This window comes from Populus trichocarpa, chromosome 9, assembly GCF_000002775.5.
Source record: "Populus trichocarpa isolate Nisqually-1 chromosome 9, P.trichocarpa_v4.1, whole genome shotgun sequence".
NCBI lineage: Eukaryota > Viridiplantae > Streptophyta > Magnoliopsida > Malpighiales > Salicaceae > Populus > Populus trichocarpa.
In genome coordinates, this window is record NC_037293.2 from 2,873,606 (window position 1) to 2,892,477 (window position 18,872).

An 18,872-nucleotide genomic window follows, 5' to 3' on the forward strand; every position below is an offset into this window, starting at 1 on the left:
ATGCATTCTTCTGATTGCGTAAATCTTTAACCAAAATGATTTAAATAATGGAAACCAACTCGTCAAAATAATCCAGGTCCCAAGTTCTACTCTAGTTCTAGCAGCAAAGAGCACCAAAGGCCATTCTGACAAAAAAGAACTTTCCAAGCTTTGTGGGACCAAAAGGTTTCTTATCTTCACACAAATTATATTGTACAAAGAGCATAAATGGGAATTACACAAAACCTCTATTATACATCGACGACGCCCACAGATTTTTGACAATATATATATCATCATCACATGCAAGGACCTCGTGCCCTCATAAAAAAGATATTAGGCCTAAGACGAGGAATGGAAAAAATATATATTAAAACTAACGTGAAAAATACCCAGCACTACCAACCCATCATGATAAACAACCTGGAAGACGACTTCTACCTGCTTGTGGCTCAATTTACAACGGGCGAAAGGGAAACTAATCGCCTCCTGCAACCTGGTTCTCGAACTTGTAGCTTAACCATCTCAAGGCCTAGCAATTGTGCATAAAATAAAAAATCAGAAAGCCTTCACTTTTTTGTCAGGAACAGCCATCACAAGTTCGGGAATTCCTGGATCCATCATGCTCTATACAGATGCCAGAAACCCAAGGTGCAAGCACAAGCCCGGAATGAGTATATGTAAATATCAGAAGCACATCTATTATATCCAAGCAAGGGAGCCCCGATCATTTGTTATTACTTGAGGACGGCCTCTAGTTGGTGTAGGAGGTCTATTAGCATTCAACTCCTGTCATTAGAAAAAACAGTGGAAACAGGATAGAGATCACTGGTCAGCGCAAAAATAAGTCATAATATTAGGCTTTGAAATGCAACAGCACCTGCATCCATGTATCTTCAATATGACGTTCAGGTGAAGCTTCTGGTGATGAAATTGCTGGTGGTAAAGGATGAATGAGTTTGGGAACCACCACAAGATCTCTTCCCAAAACTAAGATTGCCCCTGCATTATTTGCAGTACCTGCAGAAACAGGCAAGAATAGAATCGCTAAAATTAATCATGAATCTTGGAAAAAATAACTAGCTAGTTTAAGTTGACGAGTAAATACCACAATAATTGGTGGCAGAGAAAAGTGTAATCAAATGTCCTTGAGCAAAACGCTCGAAGCCATCCATCACACATTCATGGGCGCGTACAATCAACTGAAGATCATTGTTATTGCAGAACTCCATAACACGATCAGGCTGCAAATGAAGAAATCATTCTCAATGAGCATAATTTTTCTTTTGGATTAGCACCAGGTATCCAGGCCAAGGCCCGACTAATCATAGGGGTGCACCAGGCCCTCAGCAAGGAGTTTCTCGCAAGTGCACCATGGTTAATTCATGGGCTCTTACCCAAGTCCGATGGCCCCATGGAATTGTTTGCACCTGGGAAGAGTCGAACTTGAGATCTTGGACAGGAGCACACTGCCAAGTCCCAGCTCTTCTCCACTAGGTCAACTCCATATGGTTCAATCAATGAGCATAATTCGCAAGGAAAGAACTGAGTTAACATAAATAGCCATCATGGACACGACAACCAGTGCTGAAATCAAATAAACCAGCCAAATGACTACAAATCCTATAATCACAATTTTAATAAGAGAGTGAACTCCAAAAGCTCTTACTTCATCTTATACCATGAAAGAAATTTGAGAGCATGGAACATATGTAAGCATAATTAAGTAGATAAAAATAAGAACCTGCTTTGAGTTTAATTTAAACAGTATCATTATTATTTCAAAAAATGCTCTAGTAATTCAAACAGACCTTAGGAAACAAGTTACAAGGCAACAGACCAATAAACCAGGAAACAACCTCCAGTAATGAATTAAACACAAATACAACTGCTCTTACCCCAAATGTTACCAACCCTGGACCCCTAGCATTTGGTCGCAGTCCTTCCACGCTGTCATTTTCTGTGGGATCGGACCTATAGCAGAAGAGAAAAAATGTCATTATAGATAAATAAGCAAATGAGAAACAATATGGCAGGAGCACTAACCATAACAAATCCATGAGCACAATTGAGCCTGCTTCCATGGTAATTGGACGTTGTAGACTCTCAATCTGTTCCACATGATTTATTGAGCGACCAATACCACCGTGCATACAAATGATTTTCTTCTCAATTAGTGCTGCCAAAGGAAGCCAGTTGAACAATCGATTTATCCGATGCCAAACCCAAATTCCATCTCTCTCACCCTGTTCATCAAGCCATTTAGTTTGTAACTAACAAGTTGATAAGACATCAAATATGTATAACAAAGTACCATTCGCTCAATGCACTCAATCCGGAAGCCAAAAAGGGCATTGATATCTGCAGCTTCATGGTTCCCACGAATTAAATGTACATTGTTGGGGTACTCAACCTACAACAGTCAAACAATATTTGCAGAGCTCCCATCAAGATCCACGGCAAAGTTTAAAGTGAATCAAAAGGATTATTTAAGTGGAGAAGGAGCAATAACTCTCCACCCCACCCTCAAAGAGAGGGAGAGAAGCAGCCGCACCAAAATACCTTCAAAGCAAGCAGAAGAGTTATGGTCTCCAGACTGTGCTGGCCCCGATCAACATAATCTCCTAGGAACAGATAGTCGATATATCTGATAGGAATGGAATAAAATTAGCCGCCTCATAAACCTAACAAACATGTGAATCTCTGCATGTGCATGTTCATCCATTCATGTGCACACAAGCATGAAAAAAATTATGAACACATGAAAACTGAGCACTTTCAACTCCCACCCCATTCACTATAATCCAAACCTCAATTCCCACGTCCTGCCACCAAATCTTGCAACAAACAGCCAAAAAGAGCAACACTTCACAGCCTTCGACTGGATCAATCTACAAATCCCTAACCCTTCTACAAATCCCTAACCCCTTTATCCTATACAAATACCTGATTTTGCAAATCTTAGCAGCAACCTAGAACTGCTTGTAGAGGTAATAATCAAAAGATCACCTCTCAAGGTATAAATATAGGTAGCCATGGAAAAGAAAATTGTATAAAGCATCTGAGTTCACTACAATATAAAAATGGGTAGCTGTGGTCTATAAACATTTTCACCAGACCAATTTGAAATCCAAACCAAAATTAATCCTTGACATCAAGCATTTAAACTTTGCACAGATTAACTGATTACTTTGTATAAAAGGATTTAGAAATTGCAAAGCAATCTTCATGGGGCTTTTGCATGGAGCTCATATCATTTGGTGCATGGGAAATTTGTTGCTTCTCATTTTCAGCAAGGCAGGTTATGGGTGAGGGGTTTTGTATTTTAAAAGAGGATTACTGAGAAAAATGGTTGCAGATGAACACTTTATTGAAGATTCTTTCTGGCAGCATATGTTGGGCTTAGATTCCAAAGGGATCCAAAAATATAAAAATTCAGCAGTTGATACGACTCATGGAATGAAATTGCAGGAGGATAGCTTTCAACAAAATTAATAGGTTACTCTGTTGGATGTGGAAAAAAATAAATCCACCATTATCTGTCTGTCTTTCAGGACTTTTATCTCATTATTAAATGACATGAATCAGCAGGCAGAATGTGGGAGAACCTAATAATAATCACAAAAAAGCTTACGCGATGTCACCAGCAGTTGAAGGTGAGCCATATTCATCAAAAAGGCGCATCAGATCCCCAAATTGCCCATGCAAATCACCAAATATCTTGATAGGAGCCTTAAGCTGTAAAACGCTTGGTTCACTTGAAAATATCCTTTCAGCACTGTCACAAAGATCTGCTATTTCATTGCAATCTAAGAAAAATTGACGGCGAACTGGTGGTTTCCAGCCACGAGGCTTTAAGAGATGTACTACGACCTGATAAAATAGAAGCAAATCCCATTAAACTACAAAACAGAAAATTTGAGAAGAAAATTAAGTCTTGGTAAGTGATTCACTTAAAATACCAAAAACAGGTGCCCATGAACATCGAAGGCTTACACATCTAACAAAAATTCACTTCTTACAACTAAGGAATCCAAGAAAAAGAATTAAGTTGAAAAGGGGAGAATCAAACAACACTAAAACAAGTCCAAAGAGCAATTATTTGATTTCAAACAATTTCCTTTGATTCAAAAAAAAAAAAGGTTTGGATGAATGCTAGAAATTAGGTTAGAAATAGCAGTGCAAAGCACGACAGGTGTATACACTTGAAAACTACAACCAAAACAATCACTTAACCATAAGGTAGTCCGGAGGGGGGAAAGAAACAAAGCAATACGCTAAGAGATTTGGGAAGAATTGACCAACATAGCAGTGTTCTTGTATCCTGAATTGAAAGGTAGATGTATTCAAGACCTTGGTGCTAATGTTCCAACAAAGCACAACATACAACTATCCCATAGTCAAAGGGTAGAAAAGAATGATTATATGGCCCTTGACACTAGAGGTTCCACATCTATTAGAATTTATGCCAAATAGTATATAATCAGACAGGAAGTAGTTTGCAATGGAGAGTTATTCAGTTGAATTAGAAAGCCAATATGGTAGCATTCAGCAACACTGAGATATTCTGATACTCATCTCAATTTGGAACATGTCAACTGAGCCCAAGATCTCAAACTACAGAGGTAGTTAAACTGAATCTTGACTTCTTTCCACGATGCATATGCCTATCTTAGCTATCAATCAACATATGGACAATTTGATTTATGTTAAAGACAACCCCAGCAGTATACGAATTAAAGTGCTAAAGCAAGAGCATTAACAATATCAATATTTCCAGACTAATTCAGGTCAGCAGCACAAACTGCTCACATAAGCTACGTTGTATAAATATGCATCTAGCAGCATTTTCAAATCCACAACGCGCATGTACTTCAAATTGAACAGTCAAATACCTTTTTCGGCACACTATTGATGGACATTTGTCGATCCAATAGTTTCCTAGCTGCAGTTGCACTCTCAGGGGTCCCATAACTTACCCGCCTGCCTTCATTTTCAAACTGATCGATTGAAAGCTGTCTAACCATGCCACCTAAAGCTCCACCAGTCTCAGCAGCAACAACAACCTGAAAAAGCAGTCTCAGATATAAAGTCTGATGTAAATATGCATATTTCATGCCAAAATTGACTTGAGATCATATTCAAAAAGTTCATTATTTTTTTATACTGACAGCTCTGTGATGTAACCGAACTCCAGCAGGAACAATATTGTTCGATCCAGCAGAATCAGGCTTAATCAAAGTAGATATTTGTTTCCCACTAGGAGTAGCCTCTGCTCCACGATCTCTATCAGGAAGTTCAACTTCTCCATTAACTTGTCGTGCCTTGGCAGCAGCCAGAGTGGCACTGATAGCCTCAGCTTCTGCAGCTGATGCTTCAACCAAATACTCAACACCTTTGTTTGTTCTCCTGCATGTTGATACACATCCAGCAACTCCTTGAATGATGCACATCTACTAACTCCTTGAATGATGCACATCTACTTAGATGTAATGAAAATGAAAGACCAGATGAAGTGGCTGGCTTACCTGGGTCCAGGGAGCATCGCATTCTCTGTGCTTATATCAGTGTACATGTCACCATTTACTGGGGGAGCAACTGGACTCCCCAACACAACAGAACCATCAGGTGCTGCTTCAGGCATGGTTTGCCTATTTCTTTCATCTACAAATCCGTATCTTCCAGGTACCCTACCAGCTTGTACATTGGAAGCAGCGGCTACAGCTGCAGCGTGGGAAGCTGCACTTGTTGTTTCAGCAGCAGCCAGATCTTCAGCAACAAGTAGGTCATCGAGCAACACCCCTATGCATAAACACATTTATCAAAATTCAGTACTTTGAATGTTAAGTTAAGAAGGGTTCATAGTAATGAACTTTCAAAATCAATGAATTGGAAAATCTTCAATAAACTGTCTCCAAGATTGAGTTTTTAAGATATTCTTCGACATACATATCTATAGTTACAAGTTAAAACATATTTTTTCTCTTGATTGATCGTTTACATTCAGAAACAAAAACAAAATGGTACTAAACCAGACTCCATTGCAGTCTGATAATTTGTGTTAATACATGAACCATCAGGTCAACAGTTCAAGTCAGGTGGTTGCAATATAATCATCCTTAACAAGTCATTGTTAAGGATGATTATAGACCACTTCATGAAGACATCTTAACCTTACAGCATGTTTAAGCTAATTGGCTTCCAATGTCATCATTCAAATCCATTTTTATCTGATGTAGTTTCAAAAAATTCCAGCCCTTTTCAGGTTACTCCAAGAAATCCAGAATGTTTGTCTGAAACTGTAAACCAGTTAATGCCCTGAACCACATATTACTACAATTAAAAGCCATGTAGGATACATTATGAAATCTGCTTGAGCTTTAACAACGTTTCCATATCTTGTCAAATATACTCCACTAAATTTCAGCAATGTCATATTCAGCCTTTCACATTCCATTTCAAAACCGATTGAGAAACATCAAGTAAAACCCTCTAACAGGTTTCCCTAGTCCATCTTTCCATAACATCCAGATAATTTTTGCTTATCACAACATTTACCTATACAGCAATTTTATTGTGTGGACATCATGTTGGCCAAAAGAAAACTCATAAAAAAAAATGCAGCAATTATTATAGAAGTAGGATCATCTCATACCACCACGTAAACCACCATAAATAAATATCAAGTCACTAACTGCAGCGGCTGCATGCCTGCAACGCCTAGTTAACTCAACTGCAGCATCTCCACCCGCAGCATCAGCACTGTACCTGCCAGTCCTTGGACTGGTAACCACAGATTTGGTATCACACCAAACTCCTGCTGCAGTATCCAACACTATACATGGGAAAACATGAGGTTATTATTCGAATTCAGGGCAGAATCATCTTTGATGACAGTAATAAACACAATCTTATTGGGAACAATTACATCACTGGAACTGGATTTTAAATTGCTCCCACCTTCACATTAAATTCAAGCTAAATAAAATTCTGACAGCTCAAAGTGATGGCATATTGAATACAGCAATGTAATTAAATCTAACTCAGGGTTTACCAGCAACACTTGATGAATCTTCTACCATGCGACCACCACCAAGTGCCCCTCCAGATACATGGAGCCTGGCATTTACAAAGACCTAAATTGCACAATTGAAGGGTAATTAATCTTCATGGACAGAAGCAAGTCAATTAAACACAATTTACTCAAGCACAAAAACCTACTGCTGCATGCTGATATCTTGGAGATGGAGAGACACCAGGAGCAATTGCCCATTCCCAACGGCCGTCCCTATGTTTAGCAAGCCCATATGCACTTGCAAGTGGCTGAATAGGTCAAGAGGCAAGGAACAAGCAACACATAAAAAGAGGTTAACAAAATCTCACATCACAATAAATAAATAAATCACTATTCTTAGAAATAAAGTAATTTCACTATGTTCTTCCAAAAAAGAAAATTTCCAAATGAAATGAAAATTTAAGAAGAAACAAAGGCATGATTTCAAAACTATAAACTCCTTTATTAAAAATATATTATTCCTGTAATATTGTTATTATCTAAATAAAACATGCAGCGAACATAAAGTTACAAAATTCAGTCCATTCCTGGCAAAGTTGGATAGATAGTTAAGAAACATTCCAAGCAATTTATGAACAAATTTGAGAAATCACATTAATCAAAAGTTTCAAAACTTCAGAAACAAGAATGGCACAGAATTGACAACTGACTACAAGAGAATGCATGAGACAAGTTTCCAAAACCCAAAGTCCCCAACAGCAGCACGCACCTTGTTATGGAAATAAATAAAAATAAATAAATAATAAAACAGCAAAAGAAAATAAATCTCACTTTTCCCTTCAAAAGCTTAGGAAACCTAGAAAATTGTCTCTGAAATTCATTTCATTCTCTTTCATAGGTGGAAATTCTAGGTTGGGTTATATAGATTAATAAATGATATTCACTAATGATTACTGGAGTAATTTTATAAATTTCTCCCAAAAAGCTGACGTCATTGTTGCTATTCTTGAAGAGGATTTTGTTTCCATTTTCAAATTCATGAATTAGAAAGATCAGCAATGCCATACAACTTGTTTGCCAACAAAGTTCTAACAATTAGCAATCTGAGGTTTCTTAATTAAAAAAAAAATTCAGAGGACATCTCTTGAAGCAATCACTATGAAATAAACAATAAAGCCCATTAAGAATTAATAATAATTTTTCTGAAATGCATCTACTGTAACCAAACATTATGCATGTCGAGTTTTCAGCTCACCACACTGTTCGCATCCCTCCCCCCACAAAGCAGAAGCAGACCATCTGAGCGTGCACTTGCAGTTGCGTACCTAGTCAAGTATAATAAAGGATAAGAAGTTAGCTAAACCTTCAGATATGACTACAACATAAAGTAAAACAACAAAAGCAAACTAAACAAAAAAGAAGCAGCCATTTGTGATATCAATTGCAAACATGTACTTGCAAACATTGTCATTGCCACATAAAAAAAAAATCATTATTTCCATCTTTTTCTACCATGCTCTGTCTCCATCTCTCCCTCTCCCATATTTTATTTTTCATTTTCTGAGAAAAGATTCAAGCTCAAATGAATGAAGGGAAAAGGATAATGCCGTCAAAGAGATTATAATGTTGAGTCAATTTGCAAAGAACCATGAATTGGATATGGTTATGAAATGACAGTAGCTGAAACATTTCTTCAATAGTTACCGACAGTAGAAATGTCAGGAATTACAATTAGATAAGCCCCAACATCCAAATAAACATGAAACTAATACTCAAGTTTGTACATACATACAAGACAGAGAGTGTACAAAAAAATATCAGTAGGCACAAAGATTAAGTAGTAACAGTATATCTAAATCATACATTACGTTTTCATGAAAGATATATAGAGAGAGTGTTTTACATGCATGGTGGTGGCCCTTCCCCTTCCGGTTCTAGTTTACGCCATTCATAAGGTTTGGCAGCTGTGTCCAAGGCCCACACATCAGACAAAGGCCGCTTTCCTGAAAAGCATAAACCAAACAATTGTGAAAATACATAAAAGATATTGATATATGCACATACACATGCTTGCAGTGATAACCAACATGCTAAATTTAACACCATGTACAACATGTGAGGTGTGAGCTTTGACTGTGACACGTACCATCATTCCCTCCAATCGCCATGAGATACCTTTGACCCACCAATGCCATCACATGCCCATATCGTGGCCCAGGTCCTGGGCCTTGAACAACCACTCTACAAGAAATTAACATTCATATAAATCAAAATCACATCATTAATACAAAAGAATGAGCAAGCATTTGTAAAGACTCCAACCTATGCCACCGCGGCCGTTGCTGTGTTAGGTCAAGGACATGAAGATCCTCAGCAGACAAACCAGCTGGACCAATTCCACCCTGTGTTGAATGTAAAATTCAAGTCATAACTGAAAACTTAATTTATAACAAAGTAAAGAAAACCATGATCTGGTAAAAGATGTGAACTGAATAGGATAATTCACCATATGTTCACCTGAATTACTACCATAGTTCCCACAGCAGTTGCCACATGGGCAGCCCTTGGTGTGGGTGGTTCTCCAAATGGAGTAATCCTGAAAAAATAAGTTCATAGTAAATAATCCCCATAGAAAATAAGAGAAAGAAGGCAATGTTTTAGAGTAGAATTAAGCTCCTGAAATGAACGGTTCCACGTGCTAAGCTTACCTAGACCATTTATTCGTTAGCACATCATAACAGTGAACATCAGCAGTGGCACCTGCTAGTCCTGCATTTAGACCAAATCATAAAGGTAATGAGAATTCATAAAACATTATCACTAAGACTCGGTAGAGAAAAAATCCATCATCTTATGTCATTAATTTCTTGCTAATGCAATTTCAGTTCAATGTCAACATGGTTATCAGACTGACGCAAAAGAATGAAATGGCAACCATGTGCTACTTGGATTCAAGAAAAATAGTGCCGAATATAGGGATGCCATAAGAGCTAGGATATCAAGACAAATATCCATTCATCTAGCAGCTATACGCAGCTTGAACAAGACTTGTGCATTTTCAAATCACAAACTTGCCAATCACTTTTAGTTGGGCTTTGACTTAAAAGCTTCACACACCACTAAAGCATCAACATTCAAGACCGACACATGATGAGCATCCTGAGTAGCATACAGCCTAATGAAATAATTATCACAAGCCTGTTAAATTAGCTGGACTCTAACAACAGTAGATCTCAAATACTGCCGGTATAGTATAACTAAAAGGAACAGCAAAATCAGTGCCGCCCATGATTTTGCAGCTTGAATTTCTCAAGATTCAGTGAAAGAACAGTCAGGCTACTTGGAAGCTCGGAACCATTGAGAAATTTGCGAACTTAGTACCAGAACCAACGTGGACGACGCATGACCTAAAACTTCATAACCAATAGCAGAAAATCTTGGTTCAATCTCGCCAAAATAGAAAACAAACCAAGCAAAATACCCCAATTGAATTGCACTGAATTTAAACAACCCTAGAGTTCACATAACCACTTATTCCTATTGCCACTTCCTACAAGGAAAAAAAATAACAAAATTACCAAAACATGCAGCTGAGGTCACTTCCTTCCCATTTAACCAAAATTCAGTAAACTATAATCACCAGGTTCTCAATAGACCTAGTAACAAAACAGGCAAAAAACTTGACTAAGCTTGCATAACCATCTTCAATTCAATCAAAATTCCCCACGCCATATCAAAATTTCACCCTAAAATTACTAACTTATCATCAAACAATTGAACCACCAAAGTAATTAAAACCACCAATATATATATAAAAAAAACATACTGATTCCAGCACTCCCAGCCGAAGAAGGAGTCCCTGTAGACGCAGAGTTTCCCTCAAGTGCCGTGGCACCACCAAACAAGATCAACCTGGGTCCAATATACCCAGGCGTGCCTTCTTCTCCAACAGCAATCACAGCAGTCAAAGTATGCCCACACCTAGGCCCAGGCCCATCCTCTTTCTTCTCTATAATCGCATTCACCACCGAATACGTAGGCGCGTGTCTCGGCCCCACCACCGGACTCTGCTGTTGCGCTTGCACAACCTGCTGCGGCGCCGTTGTAGTAGTACTAGAACCCGTAACTTCCGCCGTAGACGCTGCCTGAGATCCTGCCAGCTGTGGCGACTGCTCCCCTATCTGTTCCCCGTCCATTTCCGTAGGCGAAGAAGTACCGTCTTGCACCGCCGGATCGTGATCAGTCGCCCCCAACGACGCCTCCACGTCCATTTCTCAATCAATCAACCCTGATTTCAAGATCGGAGCTAAAATTCAAACGAATTCAAATCTCTAATTAACATTCTTGAAAGGTTCACTTCGATTATTAGATTATATCAGTTCAAAACCCTAGCTCAAGATCGTTCATTTTCAATTTCCGCGAAAATTTTCAAAATTAGAAAGGAGAGAGAAATTGTAATTTCTTTTCTTTTCTTCGATTAGGTTTCTCGCTTTTCTCTCTCTAACGCCGAGCCGGTCGAGGAAAGAAAGTAAACAGAGAGAGAAAAATAAAAACGGAACGGAAACAATTTCTCTCTCTCTAAAAATGTATGCACGTATGAAAGGATGCGTCTATCTTTGTTTCTCTCTCTACCAGGAAGAAATGTTCTTTTTTGTGTAAATTATTTTATTTAGTCCTTCTTGTTTGAAAGAGATTAAATAGTAGTCTCTTAAGTTAACATTTTTATAATTTAACCCTTTATTCTTGTTCACCATTGTTTATTAATTCCTATGGGTTAGGTTTTGTACTATCTATATTATATTCGATACTGAATGTAAAATAACTATCCAAATCCTACCCGAACTCGACCAGTATGGATTTTTTATATTTAAAAACCATACTCTATCAAGTTTCAAAGTATTATTGATATTCATAATCAAATCTAATACTCAAACACATATGTTATAATTTATAACTATTTAGTACATAATTAATTTGATATACATATAATTTTTTCCAAACTTTAAGATTATTTATTTATTTCGAGCTGGTTAAATTATCATTTATACTCTACCTGAAATCTAACCCTTTTGCTTTTAAATTTTATCTAAAATCAATCAGGTATAAAAATTTCTTATTTATTTAGGTTAATATCTATCAAATTTAAATGAAATTATCATCCTTATAAAGAACTAGTTACACCTGATATATTATATTTTTTTTTATATAAAAAGAAAATTAAATAAAAAGTAAGAAGGGGTACACTATATTAAGAGTATATTAAGAGTGCTTAACAATCTCTCAAAAATGTGTTAGATTGTGTTTATAGTTGAAAGGGTATTTTTAAAAAATATATTTTTTTTATAATTAAGACATTATATCATTTAAGTTGTAGAAAATCACCTAAAAATACTTTGTTTTGGTACCTTTCTAGTTCTAAAGCATTTTGAAATCACTTTCAATCACGTTAACAAATACATTTTAAAACCTTTTGATTTTTTTTAAGTTTATATTTTTCAAAAAAATGTAAATTGTCAACTAGAGTAAAAATGATTGATTTGTAGGTTTTTAAATAAAAGGGATTAAGCTATAGTTGAGTTCAAAAATCAAGGACTAAAGAGTAATTCTCTCTTTTCTTTTTGTTTATTTTTTTTATTTTTATAGATGATTAGTTAATTTCTGTTTGAATTTTCATCATTTAGAATCGACATGAGGGGTGTTGAGGGGTATTTTGGGATTGCAATCATTATTAATGGATTAAAAGGATGTTTGAAAATGTTATAGTATTACTTTTTAAATTGTTTTTTTAGAAAAATATTAAAATAATATTTTTTTTGTTTTTTTCAATTTATTTTTAATATAAACATATAAAAACGATTTAAAAATAATAAAAAATAAAAAATATATATATGTTGAAATCCATTGCCAAACATAAAGGGAGTGCTCGGAGAGAAGGAGGAGCAGCTGATGGCGGAGAAAGTGACGGAGTTACCGAATTAACCGGGAGGAGATTTAACTATTAACGGCAATAACTGGTTCCTATTTATTTTCCCTTGTCTGCCACCTAATGAGGGAGTAGCAAAGGAATCACACTCGAAAGTAGAGCGCGTGATTCACGCACGATAGATTTGCAAGTGCCGTGGTGAGATAAAGTAACACATCTTTATTAAAGGATATTGATGGGCTCGTTTATAGAAGTGCTATCTAAATATTACTCGAATTAGTAGTAGTTTTAAAGTATTTATGATACATTATGGCCACAGTCCATACACTTGTAACTATTATTTTATAATTCGGACTAGCTCGGCAAATTAACCTAGAACTTCGTCAATTTAAATTCTAAACTATTAATTTAGTAAAAGATTAAGGTCTATCTAGTGATCGATCAATTTAAATATGATAGGGTTAAAACTATACTATTAACTCGTTGATTTATTTATTTTTAATTTAAAAAAAAAATTAGAGTTAACTAGTGACTCGAACTATATAGAGTCAGATTTTAAAACTATACTTATAACATATACTTACAAAATAGAATGTCTTGGAGAAAAGAAAAATGTTAAATCAATTCAAAGAGTTTTTCTTTGAATTATATTCAAATTAATTCATTTCGCCTATAATTCTTGAGAGTTCCACTTATATAATTAATCACAAAATTTAATTTATTTAATAGAAAAGCAACTAAAAGAAGCTTGCAATTAAGGATATAATTATCTTTTTCAAAGGATTCATTAGTCATTGCAAAATTAATTAGGGATAAATTCATCATGACATCTTCTTTATCACAGTAAAATGACAATCTTGCCTTTAAAAGCAAAAAAAATTGTTAAGCTTTCAGTCATGGACTCTTTTGTCTTTTCAAAAAAAATTATACAATAAAGTTATGGTCATACCCTTGGGAAAAAACAAAAGAACATGCACAAAAGAACTTCGTCTTTTTCATTTTTATAAACATTTAAATTACAGGATTACTCTTCAATTACAAAATAAGGTTGGTTTTAAGGGCATTTTAGTACTTTTATTTTGTTTTTAATTTTTATTTTTTGAATTTGGTTAGGGGTTGTTTAGTAATTTTAAGTAATTAAATATTATTAAAAAAGTTGCACGTGACAACCCTCGTGCCTTTTGGGCGGCACGTGCGGGACCATACAATTGCCAAAATCCTTTATTCATGACGGCGTTGGGAGCGATCAGTCATTCTCTTTCTAGCAATGTGGTGCTTGCTCATAATGGAGATCCAGTTAGGCTACGGTGAAGTTTTTGTTTTTCTTTCCTCACTCTTTTCTCTCTCATGCCCTTTAAATTCACACCAAGCATTCCAAAAAACAATTGTGTTCTTTGATTTGTAATTTTATTGGTTTTGGCTCTTATTTTTTTAATTACTATTTATTTTGTTTTTGATACTTTTTAAAGTTTAGCTTTTTTCAATTTAGTCCTTGGATATTTTATTCCATTTGTTTTTTATATCCAATCTAGTCCTCCTTCTTATGATTGCTCTTTTTTTGTGTTTTATATACTTTTCTTGATTAATTGTTTTTTCAATTTTGTCTCTTACCATTACATTTGTTTTTTTAATCCAATTTTGCTCCTTATTTTTTTCATTGTTATTTTCTTATACTTTTCTTAATTTATATATATTTTTTTATTTTATCCCTCAACATTTTATTTTATTTTATTTTTATCTAATTTTAGTTTTCATTCTTTTAATGATGTTTTTTTTATCATTTTATTTATTTATTTTATTTTCCAATTTAGCCCTTATTTATTTTCTTTCATTTTGTTTTTATACCATATTTGATCCATATTGTTTGAGTTTTAAATTGTTTTACCATTGGAGATTTTACTTCGATGTTTCTTTATGATTTTTTTTTACAGGGTAATCTTGTTTCATGACTTAAGCTCGATTAAGTTCAGCTTTTTTTTTGCGTCGTTTATTAAAAAATTATTTCTTTTCCAAATTCATCATTTGACATTTTGTTATTAGGCCCTTGTCTTCATTGTTTGTTCAATTTTTTTTTGTTGAGTTATCTTAATCTATCCTAGGTAATGGGTTAGTTAAATTAACCCAGGTTTACTTGGATTTTTTTCAAAGATTTTTTTAGGTTGATTTTTTTTCCAATTTTATCATTTGAAATTAATTTATTATTCCTTGAGCTTTGTGAGTTTTTTTGTTTTTTTTTCTGTTGGGTTATCATAATTGCTGGTTAGTCAAGTTAGTTAGATTAACTCGAGTTTTTTTTTAATAATTTTTAATTAAACTTGGTGTTTTTTGCTAGTTCCTTAATTTGAAAGTTTAGTTTTTTTTTATCCCAATCGCATGTCGTGAATGACGGGTTAGTCAAGTTAATCCGGGTTAATTCAAGTTTTTTTCCCTTAACTTATTTTTTATGAAATTGATTTTTTTTACAATTTTATCATTTGGAATTAAATTACTAACTCTTGATCTTTGTCATTTTTAGATTTTTTTTCTATTAGATTATCTTGAGAGAGGTAAGTAAAATTAATTCGGATTAACTTGATTTTTTACGTTTTTTTTTATTGAACTTGGGTCTTTTTTTACTAGACCTTTCTTTGAAATTCTAATTTTTTTTTTATCCCAATCTTATATCTTGAGGTATGAATTACTCAAGTAACCCGAGTTGACTCGACTTTTCTTCTTCGATGTTATATTTTTTAAAACTGTTTTGTTATTGTTTCATCCTTTGACATCCAGTTATTAAGCCTTGAGTTTTGCATTTTTTTTTTGTTTTTCTTTCTATGAATTATTTCAATTTCATATCTCGAACCACGTGTTAGTAAAGTCAACTTGGATTTGCTCGAATTGTCATTGCTTGTACTTTTTTTATGTTATAAAAAATATGACTCGGCTCGTGGCGCAGCGTGAGCCACCTGTCTATATAGTATGATTTATGTTTCATAAATTATTAAATCAAAGCAACCATTAACATAGCATGAATTCAGCTAATTAATGAGGTTATAACAACATACCAATTTTATAACATAAATGAATAGTAAAACATAACATAAATAATTATTGTACTTAGACAAGTCATTTACTAACAAAATACAAAATTTACAACTAAAGCTTCTTTTATAAATTTATATTTACATTTCACGTATACATCAACCTGATAATATATAAAGAACCAACTCTAATACAAGATTAGGCTTCTCTCTCTCGTAATATTTTTTTTTATGAATTAAATGCTTGATGTTATAATTAATAAATCAAGCACAATTAATTGTATGAAAATGAAATTTATAAATTATGTAAAACAAATCATAGATAAATTGACAAGAAATTAAGAGATAATGATCAAGAGATGACAACTAATTAACCTTAAATGTAATTTTAATGAAAGGGTATATACATGTGGGGTTTGTAGATGTGAAGTGTGATGCACTTTCAAGATAGGGTACGTGAGGTAAGTAACATTAATCTGGCCTGACAAATACACTTGGGGTGAGAGTTGGCTGTGGCCAAGATATAATAATAATAATAAATATTAACCCAAAAAAAACTCTAAAACTTGTGAGTAAATCACTGTGTTGTGTGATCAAGACTGTATATACTAGAATATCAAAATAATAAAAAAAATATAATAAAAAAATAATTTTAAACTAAAAAATTTTAAAATTTTACAAAACTCCAGTTGAAACACGAGTCAAGACACCCCTGTAGTGTGGTTTAGGTTCGAGGATGTTCGGCTGGGCATGCGTTTCTCTTCTTCTGGCTACTTTTGGTTCTCTGTGTGGTGCACCTTTTCAATCACTGCTTCTTGCTGTGGCTGCGGTTTGGGTTGCTAGCTCACAGGAGTTGTTTGCGCTTCTTTCTTTGAGTTTTCTTCTATGGTCTAGGAGAGTCCTTGTCCTTGACATCATTGGGAGAGCTGCGGATTATTAGGTAGGATTATACATTTTTTTATATATGGACAATTGGTTTGGGGATTTTGGTTCCTGATCTCTCTTTTGGTTATGGAAAAGTTTTGTTCTTTTGGCTATTGTTCTAGTTTGGTTAGCTTTTTAGATGCCTTTTGGTCGACCTTTGCTTGCTCTTCTGTCATTTCAAATCCTGTTTTATTGGGTTTTTTTTTTTTAATAATATGTCATACTATTGTTGCCTTTGAGCTTGCTATGTTTTCACGTCTTTTTTTTTATCCTGGATAGTGTAGAGAGGTTCATTTGCATTTTTTCTTGGTTTTATTTCATACCATTTTCCCCTCTGGTGCTTATTTTTGCCCAGCTTGTGTTGCTTTCTTTTCATGAGCTTACTTTGGTTTATTTGTATTTCGTTGCTGATTTTCTTGAGGCCATCTTCCTGGTTTTTCTTGTAACTTTCATTGGATATGCAGGTTTGAATGTGTTCATGGTGTCTCTCAGAAACTGCTCTCTTGTTGGTTTTGCGGGGCTGTTTGTTTTGTGGATATACTCTAGCTGGGTTCTACTTCTTCTCATTACCTCCTCTTTTTTTTTGCTTGGTCATGCTTCCATTTATGTTGAGCTTTAGTCAGTTGTTGGAACATGGAGTATCTGCAGAATATTGTAGATTGTGGACATAAATTTATGGGAATGGATGAGCTGCTGCTTTGAGAATAGTTGATCTCTTGTCAGAATCTTTTAAGGGTGTTGTTGCTTGCAAAGTAATTTAGAAAACAAATATAGGTTTCTAATGATGAATTGATTGATGTGTTTATCATAGGGTTATGCATGGTTCACGTATTTTTTACGTGGCTCCTTCTCGTCTCCATATCCTGACAAGGCATAAGCTTCCAGCTTTCTGTCATTTAACATAAACGAATAAAAGCCAATTAAAAAGTTAAAATATGACACATGGATCATCAGTTGGCCATTAACGAGGAAGACACACATTAGACCTTTCTGTGTATGATGCAACATTAACTCCGGGGAGTGCTTTTTTGACAGCCAGTTTTAGCAGCTACGTGACATGCTTGCAGAGGCTTTGTCAATGTGGATTTCCATTCTATTAACATAAATCCCGACTATAAAATTTAAGAAAGGTCTAAGAAAATTCAATCCCAGCCCATTCAGGTCAAGATGAGGAATCTCTGACATAATCGTGATATCAAGATAACATGTTCGAAAGCAAATTAAATAAAATCATAAAGCTTAATTAATAAACAATTTAATATTAAATGATGAAAAAAATTAATTTAAAATAACAATGGAAAAAAATTAAGTCAACTTGGGTTAACTCGCAAACCTCGCAATCATGGAAATCATGAAATCTTTAAACCGAGTTCTATCAAGAAGCTTAGATCCCAACCAATTTAATTTTAAAGGATAAAAATGTGAAAACATATCAATTTAAAAAACTTGCGAAAGGAAAAAAAAATATAGCAATTAAAAAAATGAGGATCAAGTTTAATAGAAAAAAACCCATGGAGGATTAAATTGAAAAAATGACCAGGATAACCTAATAAAAAGGAAAGGAAAAAAAGTATGAAGACTATTTTCCAATAAATCAAATGTTGAAAGATTAAATTGAAATAATTTAATTTAAAAAAAAAACCTAAAAAAGTCAATTTGTGTTAACCTTTGAAACCGGTAACTCTAGTCATACTAACCTTATAACAATGAAAAAAAAATTATGAGTTTACCTACCGCGTCGCGACCATGGGTACATGATCAAGATGACTCAATAGAAAGGAAAGGAAAATAAATGTAAGAAGATTAATTTTAAATAAATTAAATATTGAAGGATAAAATTGAAATAAATCAATTTAAAAAAGAAAAAAAAAACAAAAGTTAATCAACGTTAACCTTTGAAATCCCATAGAAGGAAAACCGTAAAAAATAATAAAGCAAAACTCTAAAATAGGGTAAAAAATAGCTTTAAAAAGCAGAAAAAAAAGTAAGCCAACTCGGGCAAACCTTCTAA

General features: G+C 34.4%; 1 protein-coding gene across 2 annotated transcripts; it reads right to left on the minus strand.

The window, feature by feature from the left end:
• Positions 1-149: 149 nt before the first annotated feature.
• Positions 150-11,612, minus strand: LOC7489326 (serine/threonine-protein phosphatase BSL3). Of its 2 annotated transcripts, XM_024608594.2 has the most exons (21): positions 10,821-11,610; positions 9,703-9,763; positions 9,512-9,590; positions 9,317-9,396; positions 9,141-9,235; positions 8,898-8,997; positions 8,250-8,319; positions 7,201-7,302; positions 7,034-7,115; positions 6,635-6,814; positions 5,508-5,781; positions 5,151-5,388; positions 4,875-5,045; positions 3,614-3,852; positions 2,542-2,626; positions 2,294-2,392; positions 2,026-2,225; positions 1,878-1,953; positions 1,088-1,223; positions 860-999; positions 150-768 (listed from the first exon to the last, which is right to left on the minus strand). In XM_024608594.2, the coding sequence occupies exons 1-21, from the start codon at positions 11,263-11,265 to the stop codon at positions 682-684; spliced, it is 3,039 nt and encodes a 1,012-aa protein (XP_024464362.1). In that variant the 5' UTR covers positions 11,266-11,610; the 3' UTR covers positions 150-681. The 2 variants fall into 2 exon arrangements, 1 of the variants encoding a protein (XP_024464362.1); XR_002983754.2 differs by lacking the exons at positions 150-768; positions 860-999 and adding an exon at positions 1,377-1,566 and having other exon boundaries at positions 1,085-1,223; positions 10,821-11,612.
• Positions 11,613-18,872: the final 7,260 nt, after the last annotated feature.